Source organism: Xenia sp. Carnegie-2017, unplaced genomic scaffold (genome assembly GCF_021976095.1).
Source record: "Xenia sp. Carnegie-2017 unplaced genomic scaffold, XeniaSp_v1 HiC_scaffold_3, whole genome shotgun sequence".
Classification (NCBI taxonomy): Eukaryota; Metazoa; Cnidaria; class Anthozoa; order Malacalcyonacea; family Xeniidae; genus Xenia; species Xenia sp. Carnegie-2017.
The window spans coordinates 5,923,671-5,939,591 of NW_025813493.1; the positions used below are offsets into that span (position 1 = coordinate 5,923,671).

Below are 15,921 nucleotides of genomic sequence, written 5' to 3' on the forward strand. Positions count from 1 at the left end.
TGGCACTTAGCTCACTTAGTCCAAAATTATGAAAGAAATCATCTGGGCATGCGTGGTTATGATGTCAATCACACCACAACTTTCGTGAACATTTGAATTTACGTATATATATATAAATCTAAAACATCTTATAGTAGATGTCAACTAGCAGTGGAAGCTGGGTTCGATATAGTATGCAGTGGCTTAGGAGCCCACACTTCGGTGGCGACCGCACTCTCCCTGCGCACCCTGAGCAAAGCCTATTGCAGGTGATCTCGGGGTCTAATGGGCGGAAGCTTGCTATTGCATCTCACAGGTAGAATAGAGTGGAGGGGCCGAAATCTCCTACAGAAGCGATAACATGCGACGCTCTAATATCTCGAGACATGGACCAAAAACGGGGTTTTTTGTTTTTAAAATTTGTCTTTTTAGAAAAGTCTTGTCCATAAAGAAACTAAAACATCCAAGAATAATGCAAAGGTTTAAATAACTTCTAAGTTTTTACAATAACGTTTTGACTTATAATTTAAACCATACACATATGTGTTTCTGCCATTATTTTCAACTCCATACATGTATTTCCGGCATTATTTTCTATTCTTCAATCATGTGGGTTTTCCTGCAATTATTTTCTTACAAATCAGTTTTAAGACCATTTTCAATATCTTTGACAGGACGAAAATTTTACCTTTTTTGAACATTTCAGCCGAGAAGTAAGCAAACTGCACCGGATGTGACATAAAATCGAGAACACGTGAATCGATGATTTAGCTTTTATTTTACAGAAAAACATCGAGAACACATGAATCGATGATTTAGCTTTTATTTTACAGAAAAACATCGAGAACACATGAATCGATGATTTAGCTTTTATTTTACAGAAAAACACAATTATAGCAAATCCTCGAAAGAGTTTACACAGCAATTATTAGATTCTGCATAGGTGTATGTAGTGTGACGACATTGTTTTAACGAATAATCATAGAAAACGCTTAAAAACTGCTTTTTCCGCTTTACGTCACTTCAACAATGTAGTTGCTTCTAGGCCCAAATTGCCTGTGAAGATAAAATTTTATCGTATCAAATACATCGCAAATGTTCTTAAATTCGATTGAACTATCTAAGCAAGTTATTTCTTTGACTCAGATATAGGCACATTAACGAAAAGGCAATATAACTTGATAATTAAGTAAAAGTAATAAAGGAGCTAAAAACGTGAACCGACACGTGATGACGTAGAAGCCAAAATCGCTGATAGCCTGATAAGGTAGTATAACTGTATGCGACGTTGGTTGTCAGCACGAAGCTAGACTGAAAAGATTGTATATGTCGTAATAATAACAGTAATATAATACGGTAACTATGGAACGATGTTAATTTTTATAATTAATTTTATAAAGTCAAAGGAGAGCAACGGTTACGGTGTGACCTTTATAGAAATACATTTTAATCAAGACCACAAAGACTTGTTGAAAACTACAAAGATTTATCTAATTGCGCAAGGTATAGAATTCAATTTAAGAACATTGATACGTTGATAAGCAGGTTTCTTTAACAGTTTTGCGTTGTAGCTGCATGTTGTGCATCAATACTACCGCTCATCTTAAATATGTTTACATTCAAAAATACCAAAGGAATTTCTGTAGTCAAGTGTTGGAATCTATAAGCAGTGATTTTATTGTTTAAAGGTGTAGTTTTCAAAGATTGATTCCCTATATAATTGCATTGACTTAGATGAATTTATCGCTATTTTTGTGTTACACGCTTCCAATGGAACAGCTTGACATGGATCAAATTATCTCACCTCTCTCATATTTTAATTATATGAAAATATTTTCAGATATTAGAACATTCCTATGTACGGGAATGAAGTCGAGATAGTGCTTTGTTATGATGTAAAGTTGTTAACGGGCAGGAGAAATGGAGAAAAAAAAGACCGTGCTTTTGTAAAAATGTTTTACTCCATATTCATAAACGGTGTATTGTTTACTATACGTATACTTAGTGCAAGAAATATATATTTTAAATATTTTCTCAGGAGTAACAACTTTGAGGAGACATTAAGGACACTTTAATCTAAGAAACTGCTCGAAGCACACCACTCTAAGTAAACTGCTCTAAGGACACTTAAATAGACACCTAATCGCTTTGACTCTTTAAAGACAATTGCAATCTATTTATATGATAGCTACAATCTGGTCAATCTATTTCAGCTAAATACTCACAATTAGAGTGATAGATGTTAAAAAGACCTAATGGAACAATGGATCGTGGAATGTGCAAAACATTTTTAATATAATAATAGTCTGCTGCAGTCCCTTTAACGATAACACCAGAGAAAGGCCCTCAACTCCGTAAAAATCATTCAAATTATCAGAGCGACGTGAGTGAAGGTCAAGCCCTTGCCCAATGGGGGCTAACAGTGCGCCTTTGCAAATTATTTTCTATCTGAGAAAACAAGCTGAGTTTAAAGCGATTTCAAGATCACACTTGATGGCTGGCAAAAGTCGTCTTGTCTTTTTTTATCTACATAGACGCGTCATTCGAAAATACAATTGGCAATACTTGAATTACGTCATTAAACATCTAAGTAAGACAGGAACTTTGTGATTTATTGTCTCATTAAACGTTGAACATCGCATATCGTGATAGCCTTTGTATTCAGCTGGTATATATATTTCTTGTTTCTGTTTTAGTCAAAGTAGCATGATTGTGGTAATATTATAAAGTATAAATAAGGTGAATAAAAACCTCAGAAAGTGTTTAATCCTTCACCTCCAACGTTTTTTGGTCCTTTTAGTTTTGGATAGTTTCCTTGATGTTGCACGGGAACGTAGGGAGACAAAGTGCTTCGTTTCCTTAATTGATATATTCACTTTCAAATGACCTTACGCTAAAGTTACCCACCTCCTCTGTTGAGTTGTTTGTCCGGCGTCCCTGTAAATTATCACATTAATTACTTCAAAATGTTTGTAAACATTGTAACAGATCAATTATCCAATTTTTGGGAAAGCAAAATTAATACTTTTCACTGCAGTACCCGAGAAGCGTGTTGCTATTGAGATATAACGGTTTTCCAAAGTGTTGTAAATATTGTCTCCCTTTGTTTGTAGATCACAAAGTAAGAAATGAGTTCTTTGAGTGTGGTGGATTACATTCTATTCGCACTGATGTTGTGCGTTAGTGGAGCCATAGGAATCTACCATGCTATCCGTTCAAAGAATCAGGGATCAAAAGACTACTTTCTCATAGAAAATCAAAATATTTCTTCTATTCCGATTGCAATTTCACTTCTTGTGTCATTTCTCTCGGCCATCTCAATCCTTGGTATACCAAGTGAAGTTTACACGTATGGATTATCGTACATCTTGGTTGCTATTGCGTTCATTTTTGTTATTTTAATATCTGCTTTTCTTTACGTTCCTGTGTTTTACAAGATGAAAATCATCAGTACAAATGAGGTAATTGTCGTTTGAAAACATCGACGTTGAAAGATCAATAATTGGGGAAGGGAAATTCATATAGGCATGTTATATAATGAGCAGAAAGTAATGGATTTTAAAGGGACTTAATACATTCAATTTGCTTTCAAGCATTTGGGAGATTGATATTTTTTCGCAATTTCTAATGAGATATAAACCACTGTTTATTTTATATCAATGCAGTACCTGGAAAGACGTTTCACTTATGGTATACGCTTAATGGGATCCATTTTGTTTATAATGACCTATGTAAGTAGAAATAATGGTACCGTATCACCAATTCAGGTAAATTTAACGAAACTAAGTAATTAGCTGCTTCACATCGTTAGGCATCTTCACATCGTTAGGCATCTTCACATCGTTAGGCATCTTCACATCCTTTTAATCAACTTCATTGAGCGAGTTTTTAAAACCAGGAACATGGGAATGGGGAACGGAGTAAAGACCGGAATGGATATAATGGAATAGAATAGAATAAAATACAATAGAATAGAATTGAATAGAATACAATAGAACATAGAATAGTATATAGAGAATAAAAAATTGATTAGAAAACTTTTTGCGTAACTCTTTTTACTCTTTCAAAAGCGCTTAAAGCAGAAAGTCACTCTTTGTGCACTTGAAATTCGTATGGTAATAGGAAAAAGAAAAAAATCGTTGAAAAGTCTTTGAATGTGGACTCCTAATATGTATTTTCCTTAACTTCTCATGTGCAAATATGCACATTTGAGGGCCTAGCTATAACGTTAATTGAGGGAGGGGGGTGTACTTATATATTCAATTTTGGCCGGTTAATTTCTTTAGAAAGTCAAATCACTTTCAAAAGAAGTCAGTAGGATACAAATAAACATATAGACGTCTCCCCCCCTGCAATTAATGTTCTAGCTATGGCCCTGTGCCCAATATATCACCTAAGGGCTTGTGTCGAAACGTTAAATCTTTATAATGAATTTTTATAATAAAGACGGTATTGTGAACGTAGGCAAGAAAAGAATGTGGTCATATTGCACTACCGAGGGATGTTGATTTATGATTATCATCTTTTTTTTCAGACAATGTACTTGTCAATTGCTTTGTTTGCTCCAGCCATAGCTATGGATGCAGGTGTGTGTTACACTTTTTTTTTGCTAAAAGAAAGCATGGTCTTTTAGGTAAACATAAATATGGCAGAAAACCAACGGCAGCGAGGCAGCTAGAAGAGAGTTCATCTAAAAAATAAAATAAAATGAAATGAGATTTGTCTCTCCAACAAAGTTGATCTAAAAGAAAGCCGTCCGATAGTGAAACAAATAATTTCATTTATAAGCAATTTGCTATTTAACGCCATTGTATTATACAACTAGTAAATTATGCAACATAAAAACATATAATATTTACAGCTCATAAAAATATTATCACACACGTAATACCATAATTATGCATTTGTTTTGATAAAGGTCATTTGTTATAACCTCAGTTTTTACCTGTATATTTTAATGGTCCGCAAATGAAAACTAACAGAGCTTTGTCAACATTACCAAACATATCTTTAAGATTATAAAAACAAATGAATTTTTTAAATGTAGATTCATAAAGAAACGGTCATTATGATAAATTCTTTTTGCAGTGTCAGATCTACCTATTATAGTATCTGTGGTTGTTACTGGTTTGATATGCATATTTTATACCAGTTTGGTAAGTTGAAATAATTTTTTTTCTATCTCCCTTGTAAGGCAAATCGTTCAGGTTCAATAACAAATAGCAAATCGTCCAATAACATTCACTTTATAGCATCATGCAAGCTTTGCTTTGCTTAGTTAAGTTTTGGAAAAAGTTTTAGGTGTCGTTTTACATGTAAATTATAACTTATAAACTAGACCTTAAGTAAAAGACAACCATTGCAAAGGAGTTTGAAACGTCAGTCACCAGAAAAATCTTCCATTTTCCTTCTTGGCATGGATTTTACTGAGCAGTAGGATTAATTTTCTTAATTTAGCTAAGACGATTTCCCAAGGCTCAAACTATATCATACAATTGTCAAAAATTTGCACTGATATTCTTGGCTTGCATGCTTACGTCATAGCCGCCATATTAGATGATTTTAACAAAGGATTTTCTTTCTTTACAATGCAAATTTCATACAACATGGCGAGCATTTCATTGTTCTCTTACTCCCTGGGGAATGTTTGCAAGCCATCAATAGCCAGAGTATATAACCTTTTTTTGACGAATATGTTTATGAAAATTATCAGCTATTGCACTATGTTTTTACACTGATTTTGGTTTAATACATTCATTTAGAAACTTTTCAGCCGTACAAACCATTCGCACTTATACACCCAAGTACACAATACTTATACAGTTGAGCAATGATTATAGCTTTCTGGTATTTTTATTACCGTCTCTTTACAAACAGTCATGTAAATTGAATTGGCCGTAGAAAGTTGTTAACCATCGTCTCTTAGCTAATGAAAAAACGGATTATAGAGCACAAAATGTTCTGAATATACAAAAAATATCAAATCGACTTTGCTTTCAGTAGCCAATCAGTTTCTATTTCAAATGGATGTCCTATGCATTAACCTCAGATTTAGCAATTTAGTGTTAGCATTTGACGTCATAGCGGCCATATTGGGTAATTATATCATAATGCCGATGCTCAACAGAGCATAAAATTAAAATCAATTCTTTTTACTATTTGGGATTCCCATAACATGGTGACGATCAAAACACTCCATGATCACTGCTTTCAGACTTCAAAATATACAGATTCTGATTTTACATAGTGCTGTTTGCATTTTTTTGACAGGGAGGATTTAGAGCAGTTGTTTGGGCTGATGTGTTCCAAGGCGTTATTATCGTTGGTGGCATGATAACAATACTTATCATGGGAATTCTTGAAGTGGATGGTCTGAGCAACGTTTGGCGAATAAATAAGGAAATGAAACGACTAAATATATTTGAGTAAGATAAAAATGGAAAATTTATTCTTGACCAGTTTGAAAACATCACATGTTTTACAAATTTTCTTTTCTTTTTTACTCTCTTTTGCTATGCATTTTATACATCTAATTTATATTTCATATCATTAATACAAATCTATTAGCTAAGACAAAAGACAATTGATTTTATCGCATGTCTTTGATCAAATGTTTTTACTCTGTATATTGTAAATAGTTATATAAATTGTTATATTCCTCGTAACATATTCCACTCATATTTTATGAAATATTTTCCAGTTGTTCATATTTGCATGCAACATTAGCAACCATGATTCACTTTGTGACCCTGTTTTCTTTCTCAACAACTTCTTTACAGTTTACTCTGTAGCTATTTACTCGTGTACCAAATCTATTTTGCTTTGCAGTTTCTTGGCCTTAAACATTTTAAAATGTTACTTGTATATCGTTTTTAATTTTTTTTTAAGCTTCAATCCGGATCCTACCGTTCGCTCATCATTTTGGGCTATGATCGTCGGGGGAACTTTCACCTATATTTTTTCATGGTCCGTCAGTCAGTTATCAGTTCAAAGATTTTTGGCTTCAAAATCGCTAAGAAATGCAAAAAAGTAAGTAATCCACATATTTACTACACATAAGTAGCAAAGTAAGAATGTAAATATCGTGTTTATTTGGTTGGTTTGGTGTTCGCTGGTTTGACAAGGTGTGGTCTGGACACCATATCTGCTACCCGTGTCCGGAGATTAGGATTTATGTTTTTAACATCCTAAGCTGACCACCTTATCTCAACTAACTCCTCCACGCTGATAGTGGAAAAACGATAGACGTAAACGGAGCAAAAACGAAAAAAATTGCTCTGCAATTAATTTAGCTTTTCGATTTGATGTTATGTGTTGTTGCAGTCATGTTCCACATGCTTATGTTTGACTCTTGAGCATGCGCCTCATAGAACCCTTAAGATGCCTACTACGCTGACTTATATGCATCTATTGTTGCCTAGCCAATCAAGCAAAGCAAAACACTGTTGCTTTACTACCTAGATAAATGCCAATATTTGGAGGGGCTAATATTCATACTTGCATAATGTAAGTTACATTGTAATCCATAAAGAACAATTGGTTTCTTCGAAACTTAATGAGGCAAAAAACGCGCATTGACAACATGTTCCCTCCCATGCAGGCAATTGTCGAGACTTGTACACCTTTCTAAAAAAAGTCAAAATGCGGATACACTTTTCTGCGAGCATGTTTGCAATTTATTTTTAATGAACAATATATGCATGAAAATTACGACAAAAAATTATGCGCGACAGTTAATTTATTTATTAGTATCGAATTTAAGAGTTTCCTTGAAAAACTCGTCCAGGCATGCGCATAAATATACACGATTCTTTACAGAGCAATGCTGTTTAGTATGATCGCGTTGGTCCTTTTTACAATACTTTGCTGTTTGAATGGTCTTGTAATTTTTGCTGTTTATCATGACTGTGATCTATCAAGAAGCAAAAAGATAACAAGGAACGACCAGGTAAGAGCATGTGATTGCTTTTAATCTATAACACCCCCCCGGTAATAGTTGCTACTCAAAGAAAGGAAATTATCTTTTAGCAAAATTTGTAGGTGTTAGTAATTATTATGGTGAATTTTCGAATCTTCACATAAGCATTGTCAAATTTTTGTTTGTAGCGTAACATGTTAGCAATTCTGAGAAAGTATTTTTCACTTGAACTAATATCCCCTTTTTATGAATTCAAATAAATTGCGATGAGTAGCATGAATAGATGGTGAGCAAGTGCAAAGCCGACTTTTGAAGAGAACAAACCTCAAACACATATCACATAAATTTTACACATACGAATAGAAATTCATTGGTACATTAATGGTACAAAGAAGATATCTTGCAAACGTAATTTAGACTAACTTTCCTTAGATTTTACCATACTTTGTTGTCGACAAGCTTGGTCATCTGAAAGGTTTACCTGGACTATTTATTGCAGCTCTTTTTAGTGGAGCATTGAGGTAAGCTTACGGATTGTATGTTAATTGCACTTAATCGCTTTTTGGGAGAAAACCATTTATACAAAGGCAAGCTATTGTGGAATACTCCAGTAACTCAATCATGCAGCATTTAAATTTTAATCATTTTAGTTTTGTGTAGCTCAGAAAAGAGATAAGATAGAGTAATATGAACGGTATTTCATGCAAATTAATTGGAAAAAAGAGCTTATGCAGCTAATTTTGACTGGAGACGTAAAATTTTGTAAAGTTTAAAGCATTACATAATCTAGGATCTATGTTTCGATAAAGGTAATGTACTAACTGATGGTTGAAAAATGAAAGTGAGCACTGAAACATTATTTTGCTTTTTTTATGGTTATAGTTCAGTGGTAAATCTATAGGGTTAGTCAAAAGAAATTACTGCTACACATATAGGAATATATTTACATTTCTAAGCCCCTCAGAGACAAGTCCATTGGTGAAATTATATTCTTTAGAAATTCAAAACATATAGTGCTTTTCTGAAAGTATTTTGAATTTAAAATTAAGCAGCTTTAATTTATTTTGCTCGCTGCTCCTCGCTGTGACTATCCCTAGATCCGCTACTGCCATGGTTAGCTTGTGAGCAATGAATCGTTCGGAGTGGAGTTGCCATTTGCGAATTGTCCTAGTTGTAATATAAAACTGTTTACTGTCTTGTATATTAGCACATTGTCATCTGGTATCAATTCGGTTTCGGCAATTGTCTTGGAGGATATCGTCAAGAAATTCCTAAACAACATTTCAGATGCTAGGGCAACTTGTGTTTCACGAATTGTTGGTATGTGTTACGTATACTCAATTTCTAAGAATGCTGAATATATCCTTATGCAGCTAGGAGATGTCATTGAAAAAGAAACCAAAACTCTCAAAAATGAAAAATCTTGAAATTCAAATCATAAAATGCAATTGGGCATTAGATATTCTTCACGCGGTCATGCAAAGCTACGATAATAATAATTTGCTCGCAAACACCAAAGGACACAGTCTTAGGTTGAATTAATCAGCGATCTTATCTGAGCTAAGGTGCATTTAAATAAATAATGAGTTCTGTTGTTGCGTGCCCGGAAATTCTTTGACCAATATTATGTAGAAAAACAAGTGCATCAAAATTTTTAGTTGCCCAGTCTGTTTCGGATGTAGATGCATGTTTAATGTATGAGTTACAAGGACATGGCAGTATATGGTATTTACTACTGACGCATTTTTATTTATTGTTATAGGTATCGTTTATGGCCTTTTAATCATGCTAGGAGCAATTGGTTTTAACTATGCAAAAGTTCCTTTGTTGATTCAGGTAAACCCATAACTTATATAGTTCCAACAAAATGAAGTAAAATTATTTTATTTATGTATTGTGACGTGTATTTATAATTTGCATAAGGAAATATCTTAGAAAATGAAAAACTGTACCCTGTGACGTGTACTTTCTTTCTCGGCTGTGTTGCTAATTGTAAAGCAAAACAATGTTTGATTTAGTTAAGTGCAACTTTGTTCAACATATCCGCTGGACCATTGTTGGGTTTGTTCACTTTGGGAATGATATCAAAAAAAGCAAACTGGAAGGTGAATACTGTTTATTATTAAAAAGTGTATGTTAACCAAGATGCATTGCGCGCTTCTGTTGATGTTTACATCATTAGTTTTGCACTTTTGTTAAACTAAATTCCATTTGGACACCACGTCTTCTAATTCATTTGAAAAGTAGCAAAAACATTGATTAAAACCCTATTTTACAGTAATGTTATTGTTTGTCTAAGTAGCGTGGACTACCCTAAGAAAATCCGCCATTTTCTCGATGTAAAATATGACCGTCATGCTGTGATTAACGAGCAGTGCATCTAGGTTGACACTCATCCCTTAAATAAGCTGCAGGATTGCTATTTTTTAGCTGCAAGATTGCTATTGCTCAAACGCATTGCTTGGTGAAAGCAGCATATTTTAAACATGCTCATTATTTAGGGAGCGTACATTGGCACTGGGCTTGCGTTTTCTCTTCTTGGATGGATTTACATTGGGAGTCTATCTTATTCACCAATTATTAACAAACCACCAACGTCAATTGAAGGATGTGAAACATTTAATGAAACACGCATGATCAACAAGACCATCGCCTCTTTTAAAAATGACACCGTACCTCAAAGGTACGTATGAACTTATAAACGGTGAGAGACAAGCAAGCCCGAGAGTTGTGCAAGAAATTGGCAATTCTCGTGCTTGCTTGTGTGTCACCTTAAGTTTATGGTCATGTAGAATGTTGATTAAAATAGTGCTACTTAAATGGTCACGAAGAATGTTAATTAATGTAGTGTTAAGTAAATGGTCACGTAGAATGTTAATTAATATAGTGTTAAGTAAATGGTCACGTGGAATGAATGTTAATTAATATAGTGTTAAATAAATGGTCACATCGAATGTTATATAATACAGTGTTAATAAAAGGTACGTACAATGTTAATTGATAAATATATCCTTATAAATTGGTAGATTCGCGATCTTAGCTCATTCTTTAGAACGAGTAAACAATTTTTTGTCGTGAATGCACAAATGCATTAAAATCACATACATGAATTTTATGTTATACATAATTATACATTGATCACAATGTAGAATACTTTGCAGAATTAAATCCGGCAGCTATGTTTGAAATGTGTTTTTTGTTATTGCATAGAGGAGGCTTGGAAAAATTTTACAGCTTGTCCTTTTTTTACTACGGTGGTGTTGGAATGCTAGTAACAGTTGTAATTGGTTACATTTTTAGTATTATATTAGGTAAGTGGAATAATTCAACTATTAAAACATTATAACAAGATCATATAGAATACAATGATATAAGTTAATTCTAAACGAATTACCGCTGTCCTCTGAGCCTCAGACTCATAAATAACCTATATTTTCTTTCATTGCCTTGCAGGAAGATCTGAAGATGAACAAGTGGATGAGGAGCTTTTATTTGATTTCTCTGGTCCATGCCACTCAAAAAGATCTAAACGACCAAACAATAACAATATATTTACGAAAACAACCACTCTTTAGCTATCATTTCAACATAAGCTTGCATGATGTATAGCAGGAATCATGATTTATATGATAGCTGAGTAATATTTCTTCGTTTTCTGAAAGTAAATAGCCAATAGAAATATGAATAACAACGGCAATATGCTAATCAAATGATATTTCGATAATATAACATTATATGAACACATACTAAGTAAATTTATATCCTTTTTAAATAATTATGTATCTTTATTTTTAGTAAATTAAAAGTTGAAGGTTTTAAAAGAAATTTGATAATTATTTTTCGTAGGTAACTAGCTAAAGGAACACTTCGCCTATACTTTATTTTCCATGTATATGTCTACCACCACCTTGATTGGTTTCCAACTACCGTGAATCGTTTCCACCACCTCGAATTGTTTCCACTAATGGTTTCCGACCACCGTGAATGGTTTCCATCACTGGTTTCCACCACTTTGAATGCTTTCCACCACCTTAAATGGTTCCCAACTACTGTGAATGGTTTCGTTTTTTAGTTTTTATCACAAATGACGTCTTACCTGTGTGTCTATAACTGTATAAATGTCATCTATTTGTTTTATCTAATAAAATCGAAAAAATTCCAAAGTTAAAAGGTCAAACAGTTTGTTTTCTTTGTCCCCCAACACTTGAAACATTGAAAAGTCTTGATTTTGCAAATATTATGCTTGCGTGATCTATAGGATTGAAGAAATACTATTGGTCAGCTTAATCACGTGATAATTTGTGATTGGCTAACAAAATAAACAAGCAATGGCTGATCAATTTTGATGAAATTTTGTTATCGAAGACGAAGTACAAATCAATGTTTGAAATATAGATCATAGCTCTCAACCAATGAAATTGCTCAAATTCTTCTGCTTATTATATAATCGATAAGCGTATACTGTCCAAAAAATCAGTTTAAATTATTTTTCTTATTCAAATGGAATTAATACTTCCAAACTAAACGTTTGAAAGTGAATAGTTTAATTCAGACCATGATAATGACTCGATAATGACTCTATCAAAGGTTGTCATTGCAAAAACTTTAGAATGTTAGAGTCAATTATTTATTTCCATATTTAACGAGAAAAAGAAAGCAAATAATTTGTTATGAGGATTATTCATGTCCTGCCCATGACACAAGAAATAGTCAATGAAAGAGTGTGTCGTGAAAGAGCGTATCCTTGCATGTTATAGTTTATTATACGAGAAGAATTCTTGTAAACAAAAAAAGCTAATTTCCAAAAGCAAAATAAATCCTGATTTTGATCCATGTTTCCCAATTGCCTTGGAGAGGTAGGGCACCAGAGCGTTGCATCTTGACCTTTTTGCGGGAGAATGCGGTTCCTGCCATGCGTTTTCTCTTGAGGAACGCAAAAGCAAGCTTCAGTCCATCAGTCAAATTTCATACATTTCTAGCATTGACTCAATGCTCATTTCTGTAATATATTTGTAATTGAAACAACTGTAACACTGACATACTCAATAGAAAAATAAACTATTCTACTTTTTGTTTTGTCGTAGTTCTTTTAGCGTTTGTCTTAAAAACTCTGGATGAAATTTTAGTGAGGTCAAAACAATTTTCTATCAAAGATCTCAACATTATATAATTAAACAAGATTTATTCACTGCTTATAAACTCACGATTTATATTGATAATAGAAAGTATCTAAAAAATTAAAAGCAGTATTTTGACCTATTATCAAGCCATTAGACGTACATGACTTTGAAATAAAGTCAAAATATCGCATTTTTGTGTTGCCTCTTGTCAATTAAACACGTATGCAGTATGTTTTATTTTACAGTAAACTTCGCTATAACGTAAATGAGAGACATTTTTTTTATCAATTGTTTATAAAGCTGAACTAATCACCTATCAGAAAGTGATCTGTTTAACCCCTGGCGTTATTCCTTTGTCCAATGGCGTCATTTCTTGTCTTATGAAAACAATATAAAAAATTAGGCCTTCAAATCAGGTTGCAAACTTATTTGTTTCGAATTTACAAATAGATCAGGAAGAACGGTTGCAGCTGATGTATTGTTCCTCTCGTTTCCATGTTAATATTTTTCTGTGTGTAAAAATGTTAATGATTATATATAATAGCATTATATATAATATATCCAGCAATACATATAATAAGAAGAAAGACAACACATTAAACATCTTGTGTGCTTGCCTGCTTGGCATTTTTTACAATTTGCATTTGAACTCAATACAGAGTAATTTCTGAACAATGGACTTCACAAAGTTATAAAAGAGATTGTTATCTGGATTTGGCAAATCAGAACTATTGTTTTATTTCATTTCCTTTTAAAATTCTAATAATCTCTAATCTCTTTTAAAATTCTTTTAAAATTCTATCTCTTTTAAAATTCTAATAAAAGGAAATGAAATAAAACTATTGTTTTATTTCATTTCCTTTTAAAATTCTAATAATCAAATGGATTATAAGTCTCAATTATTTCGAGTACACTTAAATACTTTATTATCAGTATTGCTTGAATGTGCAATTGCTCAAAAAACATTTTTTATACAATTGATGAATTAAACATGCCATTTTTTGCAACTGTAAGGAGACGTACTCGCTGTAAAATGCCTACTTTTCCCAATCGCTATCTACGGCATAGTGCATATCATCTATCTGCTTACTAAAGTTGGAACAGTGTGAACAAAGTAAAATAAAACGTTGACACTTGGGTACGAGCAAACATGGCGAATCAATTTAATTGCATGGTGTCATGATGAGCCAGAGGAAACTCCCCAAAAAATATGAAATAAAGATAATACCACAAATACTATAAGAACAATATAAATATTTATCATGAAATCATAGCAGGGGCGTCAGCAGGGGAAAGGAAGGGGTGGTTAGACCCACTGCCCTTTTTCCTCCAGAATAAACCTCTGATATACTATACGCAATAAAACATCCATTTTTAGCCAGCACACAATCACTGGTTTTTACATAAACATAACTTCTTACAATGCCCTTCGCTATCCCTCCTACACCCCTGCTATCTTTTATAGACAAGCATACAAAGTAGGCCATTCTCGACGTATGTCACGAGTGCATTATGCAAGCTCTGATTATTTACAATAATTATTATTTACATTAAATTCTTCATGTATTGAAATTTTATTTTAAACTGCGTGCCTTGGCGATACACGCTGAGAGAATATTATTTAAAAAATACCAATAATTTTTTAAAAATATTTGAAGAGCTCACGCGACACGATCACAAGAAGTACGTGCAAATAAGCAACATGAAACGTCCATAATTTTATAAAAACATAGATCAAAGAAAAACTTTCATTGCTGGTTTTTTTATTGCAAAACGAGATAGCGTCTTGAAAACGTATGAATATTCCTGTATTCATGCCAAGTAATACAACTAATTTGGGTAAATGCTAAAAATATATACAATAGACTAAAAACGTACAAAGCGTAATTTAAGGCGCAACAATCGAGTCGCAAATCAACATTCTGTCAGTCTTTCTGGGAGTCCCTTTGTAAGTCAGTCATCACCTTGCCTTTTCAAAAATAAATCTTTACATTGCTACGTCATATAGCACATTCGTTTCCCAACGCGTTTTCGCTTTTAAATCCCATTCGGATTCTTTAAATTTGGCATAATAATTACACAAAATTTCACATTATTTTTATTTCAAATCTATTGATACAGTTATTTAAGGAAGCACCAATTAAGTTAGAAGGAAAAATCAAAGTGCATCCTGTCTGTTCAGTGCTGTCCGGTAATTGTGTACAATGAAACATAAAAAAAGCAGAACTCTGTATCTTTCAGTGAGATATCATAATATTAACGCATATCACATGTATTTCATGAGTTGCAATTTCAACTTGCCTTTTCATCTTTAAGAATTTGTTTCAAATATTTGTAGCTTGTACGCTAGTCGTTAGATCAAAATTTTCATTTTAAAGTTTTGGTAGTTCATTCAATTTTTACTATGCATTGATCGAGAACCTTACCTTAACAATTCATTATTGGAAAGGCAACCATATTGCCATAAGATGGATGGACCAAGGGAAGATTTGAAGTTTGTTTAAGATAACGAGAATGTGGGGGTGCGTTGTTGTTGATTTGCGACGCACAATACTTCAAACATCTGGTGAAAGTGATACCTCGTTTCTCTATTTATAGACATAAAATTATTGAAACATAGAATGAAAAAGTCTCGTCGTTGCTTTATTGCTAATCGGAGAAAAATCTGTTTATTTTGATGTATTTCAAATGAAAAAGCTTTGATATATAAGTCACTCTCGTGAACTATTTGTCTATTTCATTTGCAAAGGATTGAAAAGAAATATTTTGCTATAGTCAATTGATCTTAGAACATTGGCCAGAAGACGATGTTGTTTTAATTCTATTGCGCAGTAATTTTTCTCAACAAAAAGTCTTCTTTCTGTTTAACACATCTATTCAAAAGTTACAGTTGTCGCATGAGGC

The 15,921-nt window shown here is 33.0% G+C and overlaps 1 protein-coding gene and 3 long non-coding RNA genes across 5 annotated transcripts; 1 reads left to right on the top strand and 3 right to left on the bottom strand.

Moving 5' to 3' along the window:
* The first annotated feature begins 1,249 nt into the window (after positions 1-1,249).
* On the top strand, positions 1,250-11,718 carry LOC124454573 (sodium-coupled monocarboxylate transporter 1-like). 2 transcript variants are annotated; one of them, XM_047005343.1, is made up of 16 exons: positions 1,250-1,335; positions 1,417-1,482; positions 3,093-3,440; positions 3,645-3,710; positions 4,514-4,565; positions 5,068-5,135; positions 6,250-6,404; positions 6,868-7,008; positions 7,798-7,927; positions 8,330-8,418; positions 9,105-9,217; positions 9,660-9,733; positions 9,916-10,002; positions 10,399-10,580; positions 11,108-11,208; positions 11,351-11,718. In XM_047005343.1, exons 3-16 carry the CDS (start codon positions 3,108-3,110, stop codon positions 11,470-11,472), a joined length of 1,713 nt encoding a protein of 570 aa, XP_046861299.1. In that variant the 5' UTR covers positions 1,250-1,335; positions 1,417-1,482; positions 3,093-3,107; the 3' UTR covers positions 11,473-11,718. The 2 variants fall into 2 exon arrangements, with proteins under 2 accessions (XP_046861299.1, XP_046861298.1); XM_047005342.1 differs by lacking the exon at positions 1,250-1,335 and having other exon boundaries at positions 1,338-1,482.
* On the bottom strand, positions 10,891-12,058 carry LOC124454574. The gene is made up of 2 exons (XR_006951521.1): positions 11,775-12,058; positions 10,891-11,422 (listed from the first exon to the last, which is right to left on the bottom strand). It is a non-coding gene; the product is annotated as an uncharacterized LOC124454574 (long non-coding RNA).
* A 269-nt stretch (positions 12,059-12,327) lies between these two features.
* Positions 12,328-13,429, bottom strand: LOC124454459. Its single transcript, XR_006951458.1, has 2 exons — positions 13,331-13,429; positions 12,328-12,896 (listed from the first exon to the last, which is right to left on the bottom strand). It is a non-coding gene; the product is annotated as an uncharacterized LOC124454459 (long non-coding RNA).
* Positions 13,430-14,857: 1,428 nt separating this feature from the next.
* On the bottom strand, positions 14,858-15,810 carry LOC124454516. The gene is made up of 2 exons (XR_006951483.1): positions 15,444-15,810; positions 14,858-15,363 (listed from the first exon to the last, which is right to left on the bottom strand). It is a non-coding gene; the product is annotated as an uncharacterized LOC124454516 (long non-coding RNA).
* Positions 15,811-15,921: the final 111 nt, after the last annotated feature.

What these genes read in the sequence shown, in the direction of transcription:
- LOC124454573 (XM_047005343.1), top strand. Translation starts at nt 3,108, where the DNA reads ATGAGTTCTTTGAGTGTGGTGGATTACATTCTATTCGCACTGATGTTG. An exon ending in GCATATTTTATACCAGTTTG is followed by an intron (nt 5,136 to 6,249) that starts GTAAGTTGAAAT and finishes TTTTTTTGACAG; the next exon opens with GGAGGATTTAGAGCAGTTGT. An exon ending in CATTTTTAGTATTATATTAG is followed by an intron (nt 11,209 to 11,350) that starts GTAAGTGGAATA and finishes ATTGCCTTGCAG; the next exon opens with GAAGATCTGAAGATGAACAA.